This window comes from Nycticebus coucang, chromosome 24 (genome assembly GCF_027406575.1).
Source record: "Nycticebus coucang isolate mNycCou1 chromosome 24, mNycCou1.pri, whole genome shotgun sequence".
Lineage (NCBI taxonomy): Eukaryota > Metazoa > Chordata > Mammalia > Primates > Lorisidae > Nycticebus > Nycticebus coucang.
Genome location: NC_069803.1, coordinates 27238699 through 27259882, shown reverse-complemented (window position 1 = coordinate 27259882; position 21184 = coordinate 27238699). Strand labels below are relative to the sequence as shown.

The window sequence follows — 21184 nt, the reverse complement described above, 5'->3', positions numbered from 1 at the left end:
AAAGTCTAAAGCCTTCAGCATTGTGCTAAGTGTGACTCACATTCATGAATGATCAAAGTTTTGAATGAGGAGTAAAAATATACTCACCCTCTTATCCACTACTAAACTCTCCTAGGAGGAAGAGATCACACGGCTACACGTCCAGACTGGCAGACACGGAATCCATCTGTCATTCTCTAGAGCACATCACACAAAAGGAGGCGGCCGTCTGTCCCCACACACTCCCAGCTGCCGAGCTTTTTACACACACCCCTCGAGTGACCCTTGGTATTTACTTAAACTTAGGAAAAAGCCCATCTATTCTTTTCACTTTTACAAACCCCAGGAGAGCAAAGGAAGTTAAGGGCATGGGGGAAGTAAGAAGGGCACAAAAAAGACGCCCTGTCCCCATTTCCAAGGTCGTTAGCTATCAATATTTGATGGAAAAATTATTGTTCACTCAAAATTCACTCACATTTACTCAGGCCTACTGAGCAACAAGGACTAACGTAATTATAGGGTGATAAAACTACCCTTAAGTCCATTCAAAATTTGGTCCTACTCCTCAGCACAAAATCTCTAAGAGGTGCCACCGTCTGAACAACCTACCTCATAATTAGCAATACGACCCTCCCCCCACAAGTGAAAGAGAAGCCAGAGAAAAGCCTGGAGGTGGGGGGGAGAGGTGGGGAGGTGACAAGGAAGACAGACCATGTTCCTTCCAGCACTTCCAAGCTCGGATGATTTACACCCATGTGTAGATACACAAAGACGCACTCACACATACAGACACTCAGATTTTACACCTAGCACAGTTTCTAGCATTATCCATTATCTAAGTCCAGGCTCTGAAAGCAAAGCTGCCTGGAATTTATATCCCCAATCTACCATCTACCTGTGCAACTTTGGGCAAGTTAGTTAATCGTCTTATAGATTCCTTACCTATAAAACAAGAATAATCTGAATACTAGAGCTAGGTGTAGTGGCTCATGTCTGTAATCCTAGCACTCTGCCCTCGCTAGATGCCTGAGCTCACAGGTTTGAGACCAGCCTGAGCAACAGCGAGACCCCATCTCTAAAAAAAAAAAAAAAAAAGAGCCAGGCGTTGTGACAGATGACTGTAGTCCTTAATACTTGGGAGGGTGAGGCAAGAGAATCACTTGAGCACAAGAGTTTGAGGCTGCTGTGAGCTATGACACCATTGTACTCTATCAAGGGCAACAAAGTAAGACTCTGTCCCCAAAAAGAAAAAAAAAATGCAGGATTTTCGGAATGAGTAAATGATCCCACGGTGGTTTGAACATTTGTCCCCTTCAATATTTAATTGCCATTGTAGCAATTTTAAGGAAGAGGTGCCACCTATGAGAGGTGATTAGTTCTTTTTTTTTTTTTTGTAGAGACAGAGTCTCACTTTATCACCCTCGGTAGAGTGCCATGGCATCACATAGCTCACAGCAACCTCCAGCGATTCTCTTGCCTCAGCCTCCCGAGTAGCTTGGGACAACAGGCGCCCGCCACAACGCCCAGCTATTTTTTGGTTTGCAGTTCAGCCGGGGCTGGGTTTGAACCCGCCACCCTCGGTATATGGGGCCGGCGCCTTACCAACTGAGCCACAGGCGCCGCCCTAGAGGTGATTAGTTCTTAAAGTCTCTACTCTCATGGGTGGGATTAACGCCATCATGGAAGGGTGAGTTAGATCCCCTTTGCTTCTCTTCCCTTCTGCCACAAGATTATGCAGCAGGAATGCCCTCGCCAGATGCCAGCGCTTCTCAATATTAGCCGTCCTAGCCTCCAGAACTGTGAGGCAATAAATTTCTGTACATTGTGAATACCCAGTTTCAGGTATTCTGTTTATACCAGCACAAAACAGACTGAGATCTCAATCATAAGCAGACATTACTTGTTATTAAATAATAGTTGCTAATAAATTAAGTTTTACAATAATATTAATAGCACCTTGTTTTGTTGATTTTATAGCAGCTAAATGTTTCAGATAAAGAACACCTCTAGTTCTCTTCCTGGGTGGGCTGAAAACTCAACTAACCCAATCAGAACCACTCCTGTAGTTTAGACCAGCCTTAGGCTGAAAGTATCTTCACAGACCATCTCTTTATTTGAAAGTACTATTATATCAACAGAGTATATTAACCTTTTTTTAGAGTCAATGGAAATAATGCTTTCCCATAAAACAGGGGACAATAAGAATATGGATGCAGAGCAGAAAGAATGCTCATAGTCTGGGGCTAGGAGGATAAATCGACAACCACGTCAGAGACCGTGATCAAATAAGAAATTTCTTACTTGACTGCCTCATAAATGTTGTTAGAAGTATGTCCAGATAAGGCATCATGTAAGCTTCGAATAAAATAATCTCTGTATTCTTCTGGAAGGGCCATAAACGTTCCACCCATCACAATAAACTCTACTTTATCCACACTGTGACCAAGCTGTTTTAACTGAAAGACATAAAAATCCATTAGCATTACATAAATAGAAGCAACTCCTTTAAGAAGGCACTGCAAATTTCTCATTTTATTTTGCCGTATTTTCATAAATATAGTTTAACAATGGGAAGCAATTTAACATATTTAGATAATTCTGTGGTTAAAAAATAGACTCAAGTCTGAAAGAAAAAAAATAATTATAGTTCAATTAAAGAGGGAGAGTGAAAATTAAAAATAATAAACAAGAAGCTTGACTTGAATACCTATAGAGTTAAATGGAAATCTAAAAACACAAGGAATATAAACTAGAAAACAATAAGGACAAATACTATATATGCAAAAAAATAAATATTTATTGATCATGTATTTTATGCCAGACTTTGCAGTAAGTCTTCGGGGCAAAAAAGATGCACTTGTTATTGTGCAACCATTATACACGTATGATCATTCAATGTGGTCAGGATTTGATGCAATGCAAGAAAAAACTATACTATAAATGATGTTCTATAAAGCTAAAGAAATTTAGAAAGCATCAAACCCTCAAAAAATAAAAAGTCTCTAAATAAGTAGTATTTTTGATCTTGCTGGGTACTGCAAAATAGTCTCCTACCCTCAGACAAATATTAAAAACTTACAAAAGGGGCAGCGCCTGTGGCTCAAGGAGTAGGGCGCCAGTCCCATATGCCAGAGGTGGCGGGTTCAAACCTAGCCCCGGCAAAAATTAAAAAAAAAAAAAAAAAACTTACAAAAGGAAAAACTACCTTTTTAGTTCTTATTTCAGTTTTAATCCAAATCAAGCAACAGTAACTTCTTACTAACTATAAACATCTAATTTTTAAAAGATGCTCTTAAAAAATTTACCTGTTCTATTCGGTGTCTTGTCTGCAGATAAGGGTCATATCGGGCACGGATAGCTCGCATGGAAGTTGGCTAAGAAAAGAGAAATATATTGTTATGCTCACATCAAATTAAATGTAAAAAGTAGGTGGCGCTCGTAGCACAGTGGTTATGATGCCGGCTGGCGGGTTCAAACCTGGCCCAGGCCAGCTAAAACAACGACAAGTACAACAACAACAACAACAACAAAAATAGCTGGGCATTGAGGCGGGTGCCTATAGTCCCAGCTACTTGTGAGGCTGAGGCAAGAGAATTGCTTAAGCCTAAGAGTTTGAGGTTGCTGTGAGCTGTGTGATGCCATGGCACTCTACCCAGGGTGACAGATTGAGACTCTGTCTCAAAATAAATAAATAAATAAATAAAAATGTAAAAGTAATTTCAGAAGGATTGCATTAGAAATAAAAGTCTCTTTGGTCTTGAATACTAAAAACCTGCTTGTACTTGGTTCCTTGTACTTGTATTCCTTTCTTAGGTCAAAATAATGTCCTGAAGAGCGTCTGGTTGCTCTCCCCATGTCACAGTTATGTGAACACTTATGGAATGCCCTGGGTCATCCAAGTGTTCTACTACTCAGAGACCCTGATGTGTATGCATTATTCAAAAGAGTTATGCAGCAAAATAACTTTTAAATAAGGTTCTTAAGCACAACATAGTTTGTCATGGCGTAACAAATAGCCTTTATACTCTTGTCACACAATGGAACAATGTACCGACATGAAATGTTTGCTAGGATACACTGTTCAATGAAAAAGACAAGGCTCAGAACAATCTTGACAAGCTACTTTATAAATTAAGAAGTTGGGTAAAGAATATGAACAAGATGATCATCCCTAATCCAAAAATCTGAAACCTCAAATGCTCGCAAATCCAAAAGTTTCTAAGTGCTAACATAACGTCACATGTGAGTACTGACCACAAACTTTGTTTCACGTACAAATTTAAAATATTGTATAGAGTTATCTTCAGGGTAGGTGTATGTAAAACATAAATGAATTTCATGTTTAGACTTGGGTCCCATTCTTAAGGTATCTCATTACGTATATGCAAATATTCAAAAATCTGGGAAAATCTGAAATGTAAAACACTTCTGGTCTTGAGCATTTTGGATAAAGGATACTCAGCCTGTGCACACTTGTACCCACTAAAATATCATTGCAGGATGCAGAAGAAATTGATAACACTGACTATTGGGGGGGGACAGAAAAGGATGGCTAGGGACAGGAATGAGGGGTCCCTTTTCACTGAATAAATCCTTTTGCATTTTTAAAAGTCTGAACCCCCGGGCGGCACCTGTGGCTCAGTGAGTAGGGCGCCGGCCCCATATACCGAGGGTGGCGGATTCAAACCCGGCCCCGGCCAAACTGCAACAAAAAAATAGCCGGGCGCTCTGGCTGGCGCCTGTAGTCCCAGCTGCTCGGGAGGCTGAGGCAAGAGAATCGCTTAAGCCCAGGAGTTAGAGGTTGCTGTGAGCCGTGTGACGTCACGGCACTCTACTGGAGGGCGGTACAGTGAGACTCTGTCTCTACAAAAAAATAAATAAATAAATAAAAGTCTGAACCCCAGCCAGGTGTGGTGGCTCATGCCTGTAATCCTAGCACTCTGCGAGGCGAAGGCAGGTGGAATGCCTGAGCTCAGGAATTCAAGACCAGCCTGAGCAAGAACGAGACCTTGTCTCAAAAAATAGCTGGGTATTGTGGTGGGTGCCTCTAGGCCCAGCTAGTCGGGAGGCTGAGGCAAGAGGATTGCTTGAGCCCAAGAGTTTGAGGATGCTGTGAGCTATAACGCCACCACACTCAACCCCAGGGCAACTGAGCCTCAATCTCCAAAAAAAAAAAAAAAGAAAGAAAAAAAAATCTGAAAAAAGGAAAGCATATGTGAGAGAAAAAGTCATGTGATTTTCGGGCTTCTGACCTCTTCTCAGGAGGGGCCTCCTGTAAAAGCAGCTCACTGGTCTCCTACTTTCCGCACTCTAACACTTTCTCTGCCATCTCTACAAAACCTAAACCAGCTTGTATCATCCCCTTACTTTAAATCCTAGTAGCTTCTCACGATACCTTTACTAAAATTCAAACTCTTCCTTCAGCTGTCTCCCAGCCTCATGCTTCCCCTCACCCACAGTGTTCCAGAACTCCACTGTTTTACTCCACCATCTTCCCTACTCAGGCCTTTGTTCTGGCTACTTCTCTTTCCTGATATTCTTCCTCCTTTTCCTTCAGGACTCAATTTGAATAACATCTCCTTAGAGAATCCCTTCTTAACCACCAAAGCTAAACTGGCTCCAGCTCCCATTCTTACTTAATTTTACTTCTCTGCTTAGCATTTATTAGTATCTGAGATTTTTCCTTTTGTTTCCTTACTGTCTTTCATTATAAGAATGTCAGTTCCACAGAACTGAGGACCTTGTCACCTTTTTCACTGCTAACGAGACAGTACGATGTAGTGGTGAGAAGCACAGTATTCACGTGACGCACACTGTCACTTACTAACAGTGTCTCTGGGCCTTCTGGGCCTCAGTTTCCTCATGTGTAAGCTGGGATAGTAATACTCTCTTTTGAAAATACTGCTGTAAGGTCAAAGTTATAAAGCACTTAGAACAGTGCTGGGATGTATTAATAATAAGGGCTTATATAGCGTCTCGGCCTTTTGGCTAAGATCAAGTGTAATAAGGGCTTATATAAGTATTTCTCCAGTGACTAGAACAAGATACAGCACTAGTAGACACAGATTTATTGAGTGACACAGTAGACGTATTTAGTGAATGAATGAATAGCTTTTATAATCAGAAAAAAATTTTTTTAAGAAAGCCATTATTTGTAAAACCATACCATGGATAAAGTATGATTTAATACTTCATCAGGACAACCTCAAATTACTTTACCTCATATCCAGTATAAGACTGTGTTGAATACTCAAAGTCTGAGTCAGGCCCTCCAGGGCAGTATCTGCCAAAACAAAAAAGGAACGAAAACGTCAGACACAAAATTTAGTTCAACAGTCAAGTTTAATGATCTATAGCCTTCATAAAATCCTGATACGAAATGAGCTTTATTTTCAAAGAAGAGCCTACCTTTAACAGTTCCCTGTAAATGCTGTATTGTCTAATAACAAGTAAACAAGATAAAAACGTAAAGGAACACTATTACATTCAATTTCAAAATACTGCTGTCCCTATTATTTTAGAGGTTTAAGCTTTTAGGAGGAAATAATAGGAAGTCAGTTTCCCTAAGTTTGCATCAGTATTCACGATGTTCTCTTGGTAATGACACTCATGAAAATCTTCCCCCTATTTACTTTTCCTACATGGAATCATACATTCTCATCTGCTAATTTTTCTAAATAGCTAAGTTTCAGAAATCTAAAGGTTATTGGTAAGGACCATTTTTTTTTTTTTTTTGGCTGGGGCAGGGTTTGAACCCGCCACCTCCGGCATATGGGACCGGCGCCCTACTCCTTGAGTCACAGGCGCCGCCCGGTAAGGACAATTTTTTATTATGATACTTTTCTGATCCAGATTTATTTTAATTAATTAATTAATTTTGAGGCAGGATCTTGCTCTGTTGCTCAGGCTAGTCTTGAACTCCTGGCCCTGGGCAATCCTCCCATCCTGGCTTCTCTAAGTGCTACGATTATAGGTGTGAGCCACCTTGCCCAACCCCAAATTCATTTTAAATTTCTGACATTTGGGGAATTTAGGCACCTCATATTTCCATGTTTCATTTATCAATCATTAACAGAATGTCTACTGTTTTGAGAGCCATATATTTTTTTTGTATATTACAACAAATTAGAATAGTCATATGCTCCAATTTTAAAGCACTGAAATATCCTGTCATTGGTTGCTTATTTCAACGAACTAATCTATAAATCTATTAAATCGAAGTTTTAGATATCACCAGCATGTACTGGTCAAAGGTTTAGGGGACAACCATGCACACACAACTTTACCAAATCATCATACTTACACACATATGTTTCCTGTAAAACTGATGTGTGGACACCTGTGGGGTTTGCACATCACAGCTACAACAGCAATCTACAAAACAAAAATAAATTTTATTTATTTATTATTTATTTATTTATTTTTTGAGACAGAGCCTCAAGCTGTCACCCTGGGTAGAGTGCTGTGGCGTCACAGCTCACAGCAACCTCAAACTCTTGGGCTTAAGCGATTCTCTTGCCTCAGCCTCCCAAGGAGCTGAGACTACAGGCTCCCACCACAATGCCCAGCTATTTTTTGGTTGCAGCCATCATTGTTGTTTGGCGGGCCTGGGCTGGATTTGAACCCACCAGCTCAGGTGTATGTGGCTGGTGCCTTCGCTGCTTGAGCCATGGGCGCTGAGCCCAAATATAAATTTTAAAAAGCTATCATAGAATAATTAATACAAAATTCTAGAGAGTGGTTCCCCCTAATAAGGAGGGACAGGAATCCAATCAGAAAAGTGACCCATGAGGGGTTTTGAAAGTACTGATAATGCTGTTTCTTAAGCTGGGCACCACTGTGTCCAAGAGTGATCTCTTTCAACATTAATAATCTTTAAGATGTATATATGTATATGTACATATGAATTTGTATAGTATATAATTTTTTTTTTTTTTTGTAGAGACAGAGGCTCACTGTACTGCCCTCGGGTAGAGTGCCATAGCGTCACATGGCTCACAGCAACCTCTAACTCTTGGGCTTACGCGATTCTCTTGGCTCAGCCTCCCGAGCAGCTGGGACTACAGGCGCACGCCACAACGCCTGGCTATTTTTCTGTTGCAGTTTGGCCAGGGCTGGGTCCGAACCCGCCACCCTCGGCATATGGGGCCAGCGCCCTACTCACTGAGCCACAGGCGCCACCAATTTTTTTTTTTTTTGAGACAGAGTCTCACCATGTTGCCCTTGGTGGAGTGCCGTGGCATCACAGCTCACAGCAACCTCAAACTCTTGGGCTCAAATGATTCTCTTGCCTCAGCCTCCCAAGTAGCTGGGATTACAGGTGCCTGCCACAACACTTGGCTATTTTTTTGTTGTAGTGGTCATTGTTGTTTGGCAGGCCTGGGCTGGGCTCGAACCCGCCAGCCCTGGTGTATGTGGCTGGCACCCTAACCGCTGAGCTACGGGCACAGAGCCAGTATATAATAAATTAAGTGTGAAATAAAGAATTAATTTTTAAAGCCACAGTAATTCTTATTCTTTCCTTCTCTCTCTGATTTGTTTTACTAAAATACACTGTTAAAAAAACTACTCTATGCATTTCTATGAAATTATATATAAACCTAAACTTTTGTAACTCATACTTCTCATGGACACAATGGATCTTAATTTTTTAATTAATTTATAATTAAAATCATAACTCTATACATTTATGGGGCACAATGTGATGATTTGATATACACAACGTGGAATGCTTAAGTCTAACTGATTAAGACAACCATCGCCTCCCTTATTTATTTTTTGTTAAGACATTTAAAATTTACTCTTAGCGATTTTGAAATATACCCTTGCATTGTGCACATTAGGTGAGATTCCACCAAATGCCCTCCCACCTCCCACCAATCGCCCCCCCCTTTCCTTCCCTTCCTCACCCTTTTCTCTTGCTAGACCATATTTGGGGTTTACATTCATATGACTGTGTGTTTATATATTGGTTTCATAATAGTATTGAGTTCATTGGATACTTTTTTTTCCATTCTTACTAATCCAACTCAATATTTATAGCAAGGACTATTAAGTCAGAACTTTTTCAGAGGCTGTGTGTAAAATATTCGGAGGAATCTCACAGAGACTAAATGGATTGAGCAAAGGAGGTGGTGGCAGAGATGCGACACTGGCTACATCTGAAGCATTTGGTAAACTAAGGATATACTTTAAGCAGACTCAGCTCTAAGATTTTGATTTCTAAATACCATTCTCCACTAAATGTAACCAGGGATCCTTAGAAAAATGGCTGATCCTGGGTAGGGGCAAAGAATGTACAAGATGAGCCTAGAACATTTCCTTGTGCCAGAAAGGTAGAAACTGCTCAAAGAATGATTGGGACATTTCAAAAAGACACAGAAACCAGCTTGAAAGAGCTCCCACCAGTCAAATCGGGGATAATTTGTGCATTACAATAGAGATGGTCAGGTGCTGTGGCTCACTCACGCCTGCATAATCCTAGCACTCTGGGAAGCAGAGGCAGGCGGATTGCTTGAGTTCCGGAGGTCAAGAATGAGACCCCATCTAAGAATGAGACCCCATCTCTAAAAATAAGTGGGCATTGTGGTCGGCACTTATAGCCCCAACTGCTTGGGAGGCTGAGGCAAGAGGATCTCTTGCTTGAGCCAAGAGTTTGAAGTTCCTGTGAGCTATAACGCCACAGCACTCAACCACAGGGTGACTGACTCAGTCTCAAGAAAAATAAATAAATAAATAAATACAGTAACAGATTATAACCCACCAAATAAGTAACCATTAATTCATTCATACAAAATAAATGAATGAGTGAACTCAAAGTGTGAGGAGGAACAGGATATTTACCTAACTTTAAAATACTTCTTCAGGTAAGACTTCTTAATTACAAAGTAGAAAAAAATAACTTTACAGAGAAGTCTGGATAGGACATCACCTTGGCCAAAAGCAATAACACCAGTGATAGGACAAATTAAAACCTGACATGAGACAACAAAAACACAGTGTCACTTATGGGATGTTCCTGCCAAAGATGCATAACCTGGATCTAATTTTAACAAAACATCTGATTAACCCAAATTGGGGATATGCTACAAAATAACTTGTCTGAAATCTTCAAAGTGTCGAGGGAATGAAATCAAGGAAAGACAAAGCAAGTGTTCAGTCTCAAGAGCCATGACAACTACATGCAAGATATGTTCTGAACTGGATGAACCTGGACATTATTGAAACGGCTGGTGAACTATGAACGAGGTCTGAGGATTAGATGACAGTAATGTATCGCTGTTAAATTCTTGATTTTGATGGCTGCATTGCCTTGCCATGATCTAAAAAAATGTCCTTGTTTGTAGGAAGTATAAAGTATTCAAAGGTATCAGCTTTGCAACTTACTCTCAAATGGTTCAGGGAAATAAGTTCTTTGCACTGTCTTTTCAACTTTTCTATAAGTAGTTTGTGATTATTTTTCATGATAAAAATTATTAAGATTTAATTTAACTTATTAAACAGTGATTTAGAGAAATCCCCAATAAATAATTTTGTATGAAATCTCATTTAAAAATCTGAATTAAAGGGCCTTATGCGGTGGCTCATGCCGGTAATCCCAGCACTCTGGGAGGCTGAGGCAGGTGGATTGCCCTGAGCTCACAGGTTTGAGACCACCCCGAGCAAGAGCGAGACCCCGTCTCTAAAAATAGCCAGGCGTTGTGGTGGGCACCAGCTACTTGGGAGGCTGAGGCAAGAGAATCACTAGAGCCCAAGAGTTTGAGGTTGCTGTATATGAGGCCATGGCACTTTTCCAAGGCTAACAAAGTGAGACTGTCTCAAACAATAACAACAACAACAAAAAAAACTGAACTAAAAACTTATAGATTTTCAAAGAAACATTTTTATTTAAAGTGAGACACACCCATATATACCACTGATAAGGTCAGTACAATTCAGCAATCTTTTTTTAAGAGCCTACTATAGGCCAGGTTCCATGCTATTTTCTCAAAGAAACTATCAACTCCTGTCCGTCTGGCGTACTTACTGTTCCCGGCATGCACCACACCCTTCCTATCATTTCTACCACTGGGCCTTAGCTCCCTCGATACCTGCTCTTCCTGGCTTATAGGTCAAGCAAGCCGCATCTTTCTCCTGGGCCTTCCCGAGCTTCTTTAGTTGCAGGGGAATTTCTGTCCTCTGGACTCCCATAGTACTCACAATTAACATATATAGAATGACTCTGCACCACTACCTACTTTTTAAATGTACCTTTTATAAGTAACAATTATATTAGAATCTATCAGTTTAAGATGGCCCAAAACTCCAGCACAGATAATACAGGGACTTCATTAGTGTGAATTTCCCCCCTCCACCTCACTGCCTAGGGGTTCCATGAAAGGAGGATTTCTGCCAGAACAGATAGATACACAGTGTGTCCAGCATGTATGAGTTGAATCACTCACCCCACTGGCAGTTCTGATGGGTTTTGCCTTTAACTTGGGAACCAAGACCTTGCGATACTGAGGCGGGACTGCAGCAATGATATCCACCAGGCGGGGCTGCGTGGAAAGGCCATATTTGGCAGCTGTTTTGGTTTTCACCCTGAAAGTAAAGGATCTGGCATTATCAAGATAACAATATTTTAAGGACGAGCTGATACCATGATAACCTATAAATAGCATCATTAACTCCTATCACGCCTCTATCCTTTTTACCTTGTGACAGGAGGGTGGATTTAAGGAAATAGAAAGACAAAATTCATGAATCAATGGCTGCTTCCTCTCACGCTCGAGTAATAGAAAGAAAACCAGAGGAGAAGAGTCCCAGGATGATGATACTATAGAAAATAGTAAAATATAAATGTCTGCAGAGTCAAAAGAGGGTAATTATTTACTCATTTATTCCATTAGCAAATGTTTAACAAGCATGATGTTTTGAGGAAGGCATAAAATACTAAAGTAACAGAGAATGGGGTCTAAGGAAAGGTTATGCATGTAGTGATCAATGAGCTGGGTTTGGGGGAAAAAACCCTTTTCATTCGTATTACAAAGATCTATATGGAAACAATATACAGTTTAAAAAAATAGATGCAGACATGAAAGACCACTGTTACTTGAAGGTGTAGCAAAATCCATGCTGAACACAATTATGGAAAGGAAGTGGATGAACTTGTCAAAGAGGTTCTAAAGCAGAGAAAGGCTGGATTAGATGAAGGGCTGCAAAGAGAGGATTTTCGAGAAAGCGAGAGAGAGACACCGCTTCTGGACTTGAGATGGATGACCAAATTTCAAACCCCAGCTCTGCCAATCACTAGTTATTTACCCCTGGAAAAATTACTTAACCTCTGTATGTCTCACATTACCCATTCGAAGGAAGCTGGAATCAATACCTACCTCATACAGTTTTTGAAAGAATTAAATGAGGTAATATATAAAGTGTACTAATTAGCAGTGCCTGGAACATATAGTAAATGCCCAGTAAATGTCAGAGCCCATTAGTATTACTGGCTAGGAGACAATTCTGCCGCAAAGAAATGAGTAAGAAGGCAAGGCAGAAATCTAAAATTCTTAACTAAAATGAAACATGAAATAGATAACGGTAGTATTAGATAATTTCATAAAAGAGCTCCACTACCTAAGAACAGGGTTGCTCTCTTTTTACCACTTACTTATTTAGATTGATGTCTTTCCCCTGCTCATGGGCTTCTATCAGTTGTTTAATAACATCTCCTATAGTCAGCATCATCAGCTCTGCATGGCTAAGATCTCCTGTAAAGATAATATTCAACAATGTCAAAAATCGTAGTATTCAGCAAAGATTTTACAACTTGATTTAGTAGCAACTGTCCTTCCAAAATCATTCCAAATATAACAAATGAAAAGCTCAAGTTTAGGAGATACTAAACTTCTATTGTTTATAATTTGATCCTATCTTTTGTATCTTTAATTTAAAAATACATATATATGCCTTTACCCATATACGAGAAGAGGTCCCTTTAAAGCACATGCATTACGGGCTCACACCAGTAATCCTAAGAGGCAGAGGTGGGTAGACGGCTTGAGCTCAGGAGTTTGAGATCAGCCTGAGCAAGAACAAGACCCTATCTCTAAAAATAGCCGGGCATTGAGTTGGTGCTGGTAGCTCAGTGAGTAGGCCACCACCAGCCATAAACACTGAGGCTGGGGGGTTCGAGCTTGGCCCAGGCCTGCTAAACAACAATGACAACTGCAACCAAAAAAAAAAAAAAAGTTGGGCATTGTGGTGGGCACCTGTAGTCCCAGCTACCAGGAGGGTTGAAGCAAGAGGATGGCTTTAGCCCAAGAGTCGGAGGTTGCTGTGAGCTATAATGCCAGGGCATTCAACCCCCCTGGCAAAAAAGTGAGACACTGTCTGCAAAAAAAAAGCACATACACTACAAGACTATTATGGATAGACACAAGAAACAATACAGGAAAGAGTAGAAACAAACATGAGGAGAAAGAACCTAATCATACAGGAAAAACCCAAAGTAGTTTCACATCTTTCCTTGATCTACAGATTTGTAATTATTAATATTTGCATAATAGTTAAGAGTTCATAAAGAACAATTAGATACATTAATTCAACTGATTCTCAGAACAAGGTGAGTTAGATAAATCAGGAAAATTTGCCTATCCCATAAAAATGCTACTAAAGGGTGAGACTGCAACTCAAACACAGGTGTCTGCAGAAGTAGTATTGCAAAGGAGGAACATGAGTTATACCCCTATCTAAGACTCTTAATGTATTTCTAAGATACTGTATAGTCTGTCCACTATCATGACTTCTCCTGATGAGTGGGGTTCCTCTTCTCACCAGAAGGCAATTTTCACAGAAGCTGACATTTTCTTTTATGATCTCATCATATAGGATGATCTTAAGATCAATGATTGGTTCATGGATGGGCATCTATCCAAGCTAGGCCAATCTAATCTCTTTTCCTCCATGCGAAAAGTGCCATTCTTTCTCCAGTGACAATAGTGGGGGGATTTCAGCGTGGAGGCTGTCAGCAAGCATTCTTCCTGCCTATAGAGAAAGCTAACGTGCGAAGATAACAAATCCATTAGACAGAGGGATGGGTGAGAAAGCCCTGGCAGTTACGGAGCCCTTTCATTTAGTCTTTATCTCATTGGAAACTGCAAGGCAGGTACCATCTCATTTTACAGATGTGAAAAATGAGGCGACGGCAAGTTAAAACACCATTGCAAATAGCATAGTTAACACTCAAACCCTGGTCTTTTCGATGCAACTTCCACACTTTTTTTGCTGTACCACGTTGCCTTTAATTAATGAGGCGAGGCTAACACAATACAAAACAATTCGAGAGAAAAAATGTCCACATATCATCAAAGGTTTAAATCTTTCCAAACGATGCAAGTCAGCGCTTCAGAGCCCTAAAAAGGTGCCTCTGGGACCAAGTAACAGAGGCAGGACCTGGGGTGGTAACGGTAGAGAAGAGGAAGAGAGAGAGGAAAAAAGGGAGGACACCCGCGGGAAAAGTTGGGTTCGGCATCCGATCGCCCCTTTCGGATCACCCCATTTTCGCCTCTCCCTGCCCTTTCATACCTTTCCGCTTCTGCCTCATTTCTGCGTTGTCTTAGCAGGCGCCTACCACGGATAGTGCCACTACTAACTCACGAGGGGAAATCTGACAGCCATAAAGCAACCCTGGTCTGTCGTAAAATGACGGCCAATGTATCGTAAAGCTCTTCCCAGAAGCCCGCGCGCGCAAAATCCCTCCCAGTCTCCCCTGCTGTGGTCGGGGAGGCAGGAGGGGTGCTGTCTGGGCGCTGCGGCTTTGGGATATAAGGGCAGTAGGGGCGTGTCTTTGGCTGATTAAAGGTTAGAAAGCTGGACGTGGGCAGTACAGCTATCGGGCAAAGCTTCTGGATGGAGGCTGCGCCAGGATACCTAGGTGAGAGTGTGGAAATGGGTGGGTCCCTAAATGGGCGTGTAGGAGCTCAGAAGTGTCACCTCGGGGATGTTGGGCGGGAGCGTGATTGGGCGAGACACGGGAGGAGGAAACCTCTAGTGCAATGGAATAAATTCAAAGCCTGCAGAAGACCAGGCAGGATGGTGGGATTACACCTGCGGTGCATCTTACACGGGTATATGTGAAACTTAGTAAATGTGGAATGTAAATGTCTTAGCACAATAACTAAGAAAATGCCAGGACGGGGCGGCGCCTGTGGCTCAGTGAGTAGGGCGCCGGCCCCATATGCCGAGGGTGGCGGGTTCAAACCCAGCCCCGGCCAAACTGCAACAACAACAACAACAACAACAAAATAGCCGGGCGTTGTGGCGGGCGCCTGTAGTCCCAGCTGCTCGGGAGGCTGAGGCAAGAGAATCGCGTAAGCCCAAGAGTTAGAGGTTGCTGTGAGCCGTGTGATGCCATGGCACTCTAACCGAGGGCGGTACAGTGAGACTCTGTCTCTACAAAAAAAAAAAAAAAAAAAGAAAGAAAGAAAATGCCAGGACGGCTATGTTAACCAGTGTGATGAAAATGTGTCAAACGGTCTTTGAAACCAGGGTATGGTGCCCCATGATCACATTAATGTACACAGCTATGATTTAATAAAAAAATAAAAAATAAATTAAAAAAAATAAGTCCAGGCAGGAATCAAGTAACAGTCTAACGTTCAGGCTTCAAGGCCAGTTGGTCACTCTGTTCTCAGATGAAAGAATGGCACATGTCCCTATTAATAACCCTCGTCAAAGGTGTGGATGATGTCTCTCCAGAAAAAAAAAAAAACAGGCACAAAATTTTGCAGAGTTTGGAGGCAGGATTTGGGATAGTGTTTTCCCGAAACCCATCAATGATGTCGTTCGTCCATGGGCCAGAGATTGAGAATCCTTCTCATTTGCAAGCTCTCCCTTAACTGGCACAACATAAGGGTCTTTGGCACACCTTCAGAGTGAAGGGCTCAACTACAACTTGGACTTTACCTAACGAAAGCAAACAATGTAACCGAATCGTTTGTATCCTCATGTGAACCTGAAAAAAAAAACAAACAACTTTTCTGTATATATAAAAAAAATCTTTTTAGTAAGACAGGAATATGTGGTATCTTCAGTTCCTTCCTACCAGAATTGAGGTAATCATGAGTCTTTGACCCTACTATGACATTGAAACTGGCCTGCAAACTTTGTGAGTTCCCGACTTGCCAAATTGAGTGGTATTTTTCTGACCTTAATCTCATCCTACTACCAATGAATATGTTATCCTCCATGAAAATCTTTTATGACAGGGCCCTCCACTCTCTTGGTTTTTCTTGTACTCTCTCACTCTGTTTTGTGAACTTCTTCTCTGTCTCACCTCAAAATATGACTGTTCCACGGGGGTGTTTCAACCTTGTCTCTCCCAAAGTGAGACAAGCTCAATAACTTTAAATACCATGTGTCTGCACCCAGGTTTATAGTTCAACCCCAAACTCTCCCCTATTTGACATCTTGTTGGATTTGGGTGTCTAATATGCATCTCAAACTTACCACGTCCAAAACAGACCTCTGTTTATTCCAAATCTCTTTCTCACACTTTCTTATCTAAAGTGACCGTCCTTCACCTTGTCAACTCTCCTTACCTTAGATAGTATAGTAATTAATTTTAAATAAGGGTTAGAGTCTATTGAGAACGTGATATTTGAGCTAATACTTGATATGCAGATATCTGTGGAAAAAAGTATTTCAGGCTGAAGGAACAGTTCGTACAAAGGTCTTAGGGTGAGAGGATGTCTGGGGTAGTAAAGGAAAGCAAGGAGACTGCAAGGTGAAATAGAGCTTAGAGAAGCAATGGAGGACGGGTGGGAAGAGTGCAGGTCATGTGAAACTTACAGGTCATTGAAAAACCTTTGGCTTTTACTCTAAGTGAGATAAGGAGCCATTGGAGTTTTTTTTTTTAATTTTTTTTTTAGTCAAACAATTTTTATTAAGTTAATGGTCAGCAGTAAAAATACCATGACATGAAGAGCTCCGTATTTTGCATGTTTAATTAGTTTTTCACTGTCTTTACTTATAAGGTGTTGAAGGTGGGACCCACTCCTCTTTCTAGTAGTGAAATAAGATACATATTGTCCTGGGGTGCCACTCATGTTGAATTTATGGTTTGTCCAAATAAATTTACGAGCAGTAGGTGGGTTTGTTGTTGGAGGATCCTAAGCCATACCATGAAACCAACGATGCCATTCAGGAGGCACCTGCTTCCATCCACATCCCAGAATGTGTTTTTGTCATTCGTTTCTGTAGCGTATATAACCCACTGGTGACAGCCAAAAAATTGCTTGTCGTCTTCATAGAATTTGCTACTGTATTTGTCTTCCCCTTCTAATGTACCAACCCTTACATCCTTGCCCTGAAAAATATTTGTAGATAGCCACAGAGTCTGCCGTGACCACTGATCTGCTACTATTGGAGTTTTTAGCAAAGAAATGAAATGATCTATAATTTTAAAGCATATCTGTTTGCTGTGTTGGGATTAGACTGTGGGAGATAATAGAAGCAGGAGATTGGTTGGTGGCTGATACTTTACCCAGACCAGTGATTCCCAAACTTTGGTGCACTTTAGAATCATCTGGAGAGCACTGAAAAATCATGGTTCCCAATTCACATCCCATACCTGTTAAATCAGAATATCAAGGGCTGGGAGCCAGGCATTAGTATGTTTAAAAGAACCATGGGTGATTCTAATATACAACAGTTTAGGAACCACAAAACGTAGCCAGAGATTATTTTAACCCCAATCAGGGTAATAAGCAGTGGAGATGGTTAAGAAGTGTTCAGATTCTGAATATAATTTGAAGTTTTTTGTTTTGTTTTGTTTTTTGAGACAGTGTCATTCTGTTGCCTAAGTTAGAGTGCCATGGCATCAGCCTAGCTCACATCAACCTCAAATTCCTGGGCTCAAGCAATCCTCCTGCCTCAGCCTCCTGAGTATCTGGGACTACAGCCACTGGCCACTGTGGCGGGTAATTTTTCTATTTTTAGTAGAAAAAGTATTCCAATACTCCTCAAAACTGCCAAGTTCACCTAAAACAAGGAAAGTCAGTGAAACTTGAAGAAGAAGCCTGAGGAGTCATAACAACTAAATGTAACAGAGTGTTCTGAAGGCGACCGCAGAAAAGGAAAAGGACATTAAATAAAACCTAAGAAATCTAAATTAAGTATAGACTTCAGTTAATAGTAATGTACCAGTATTAGTCCATTAATTGTAATAAAAGAGCCAAGCTAGTTTCAAACTCCTGAGCTCAAGGGATTCTCCAACCTCAGCCTCCCAGAGTGCTAGGATTACAGGTGTGAGTCACCACGATGACCTGGGTTCTATTTTTTTCTCTTCTAGATAGCACTTGACCAACTTTTTTTTTTTTTTTGAGACAGAGTCTCACTTTGTCACCCTCAGTATAGTGCTGTGGTGTCACAGCTCACAGCAACCTTAAACTCTTGGGCTCAAGCGATTCTCTTGCCTCAACCTCCCAAGTGGCTGGGACTACAGGTGTCTGCCACAATACCTGGCTATTTTAGAGATGAGAACTCAATCTGGCTCAGGCTGGTCTCAAACTTGTGAGCTCAGGCGATCCACCCTGAGTGCTAGGATTACAGATGTGAACCACCTCACCCAGCCTCTTAAAACTTTTTTTTCTGAGTTTTTAAAACATATGGATTTAAATTTTAAGTTTCAGAAAGAGATTTAAAGCTGTATGCCACTTGCTTCTACAAACAATTCAATGTTGTTTTGTTTTTGGTGAATTTTATTTACTTATTATTTTATTTTATTATTTTGCTGTATCAGTTTAGAGTTCCACCCGCCCTGTTAGGTTTTAGCTTCTGCTTCGCTTTCTAGAACACTGCAGCAACTGCCTTATAATGTCAAATATTTAACAAAAGAACTCTTTTTTTTTTTTTTTTGAGGTAGTGTCTCACTTTGTCACCTTTGGTAGAGTGTCATGGCATGATAGCTCACAGCAACCTCAAACTCTTGAGCTCAAGTGATTCTTTTGCCTCAGCCTCCCAAGTAGCTGGGACTACAGGTGCCCACTACTACGCCCGGCTATTTTTTTTTTAAGAGAGAGAGGGTCTCTCTCTTGCTCAGGCTAGTCTCCAACCTCTGAGCTCAGGCAATCCACTGTCCCAGAGTGCTAGGATTACAGCTGTGGGTCCCACGCCCAGCCTAACAAAAGAACTCTTAAATATTCACTAAGGTACATTTCTCAACCTTTACTCTCCACTTTTTTTTTTTTTTTTTTTTAGAGACAGAGTCTTACTTTATCACCCTTGGTAAAGTGCTATGGTATCACAACTCACAGCAACCTCCAACTCCTGGGTTTAGGTGATTCTCTTGCCTCAGCCTCCCGAGTAACTGGGATTACAGGCGCCCACCACAACACCTGGCTATTTTTTTGTTGCAGTTTGGCCAGGGCTGGGTTTGAACCCACCACCCTTAGTGTATGGGGCCGGCACCCTACTCACTGAGCCACAGGCGCTTCCCAATACTCTCCACCATTTAAGTCAAAGTCTCTAAAAAGGATATTTAGATTTTTTTACTCCTTCATTTAATTAGACCCACCCATCATTTCCTAGGGACAAGACACTCTGCACTTAAAAGCCTATCAGGTTCTGGCGAATTTTAGTTTTGGTGAGTTTCAAGACTTTGCATCAAGAATAACTTTATATTTATTTTAATCTCATCATCCACCTCTCCCATTTAGGAGAAGGTACCTTGGAAATAGCACTTTGTCCCTCTAGAAACTGGGGCATTTTCCTGTCTGCCCAAGTGAGCCAAATCTGAATAGCCTTCTCCCTCAGAGAAAGGATGCTTTGGGGTACCTGCTGCAATCTATTTGGAAAGGAAAAGGCAGATCCGCCTGCAAGACCCCCAGTTCCCATATAATTTAAAGTTAAATGAAAGGGGAAAATGGCACTAATCGGCATCTGAGGGAGGAGATTGTGGTAAATAGCCCTCTAATGACAAGTCAGTTTCACTTCTGCTGTATAAATGTGGCTTTGCAATTGTGGTCCCGGAGACCTACATACCCCAGCTGGTTCCAAATATCTGTAGCAAGGCCGAGAAGTCGCCACCATCTCCTTTGTGACCTTCTGGAGCTGAAGCAGAAATTTGTTTTTTTTCCTTTTAGTGACATCGGGTATGTTGTTTCTTTTATGTAATTTATACTATAATTTGTGGTTGGTTTAAAAAAACAGACTTTAAGTTTTAGAAAAGTTATGATTTACAGGAAAATTGAGAAGGTGGTTCAGAGCATTCTCATGTAATCTGCATCCAATTTCCTTATTATATAAGTGTGGCGTGTTTGTTACAATCAACAAACTCATATGGCACATTATTATTAATTAAAGTCTATACTTCATTCAGATTTTTTAGTTTTTACCCAATATCCTTTTGGTTTTCTATGGTCTCATTCATGATACCCCATTACATTTAGTTGTTATATCTCCTTGGGCTTCTTCTTGGTTGTAACATCAAGTTTCTTCTGACTTTCCTTGTTGACTTTCCTCTTTCCTTAATGAACTTGACTTTTTTTTTTTTTTTTTTTTGAGACAGACTCTCAAGCTGTTGTACTGTGTAGAAGTGCTGTGGCTTCAAAGCTCACAGCAACCTCTAACTCTTAGGTTCAAGTGATCCTTTGCCTCCGTTTTTCTATTTTTGCTCAGGCTGGTCTCAAACTCGTGAGCTCAAGCAATCCACCTGCCTCGGCCTCCCAAGTGCTGGGATTACAGGTGTGAGCCAGGCGCCCGGCCCCATCGTTTGGTTTTCTTAAAGTGAGTAATTTCTTGAGGGAAAGTGAATTTTCCTTTTCTGTTTGTTTAAATGCATTTTAAGGCAACGTAAAAGCCAATGGGGGCTAGAAATGGAGATTTAGTGAGAGATGAACAGTGGGATCGTAGGCAAATCAGTCATCATTCCTCCCAAAGAAAATAGCTATTGCAGGTTTTGTTGTTGCAAATGAATTCCTGACAAGGAGGTCAGTGTCATCTTATGTTTCAGTAGCTTTGAGAAGTTGGGGGGAGCAATCTGAGAGATTCAAATTCATTTCATTAGAAGCTGATAAAGTACGTTATGAAAATATCCGTTTATTTAACTTCCCTTTTACCCAGCTTCTGGTGACCCCACTGCTAATGTTCAGCATCTTGACTGATGTGTTAATGCTGAAAATATATCTCTATCCCTATAGAGGGTTGAAGGCCCTTATCTCACCTT

The 21184-nt window shown here is 41.0% G+C and overlaps 2 protein-coding genes and 1 pseudogene across 2 annotated transcripts in view; 1 reads left to right on the top strand and 2 right to left on the bottom strand.

Annotated features, from left to right (window-relative positions):
- ELP3 (elongator acetyltransferase complex subunit 3) overlaps positions 1-14683 on the bottom strand; it is a 72461-nt gene extending 57778 nt beyond the window's left edge. Inside the window, exons 1-7 of the mRNA XM_053578328.1 lie at positions 14545-14683; positions 12629-12728; positions 11424-11562; positions 7283-7353; positions 6199-6262; positions 3285-3353; positions 2281-2435 (exon numbers count right to left, since the gene is read on the bottom strand). Coding sequence (XP_053434303.1) covers positions 2281-2435; positions 3285-3353; positions 6199-6262; positions 7283-7353; positions 11424-11562; positions 12629-12728; positions 14545-14563 — 617 coding nt within the window. The 5' untranslated portion in view covers positions 14564-14683. The remainder of the gene's footprint in view (positions 1-2280; positions 2436-3284; positions 3354-6198; positions 6263-7282; positions 7354-11423; positions 11563-12628; positions 12729-14544) is intronic.
- A 2300-nt stretch (positions 14684-16983) lies between these two features.
- Positions 16984-20049, bottom strand: LOC128576309 (NADH dehydrogenase [ubiquinone] 1 alpha subcomplex subunit 12-like; annotated as a pseudogene).
- The window catches only part of NUGGC (nuclear GTPase, germinal center associated), a 51404-nt gene continuing 50243 nt past the window's right edge, over positions 20024-21184 (top strand). The window contains exon 1 of the mRNA XM_053578327.1: positions 20024-20111. The gene's annotated coding sequence lies outside the window, so the exon portion shown is untranslated. The remainder of the gene's footprint in view (positions 20112-21184) is intronic.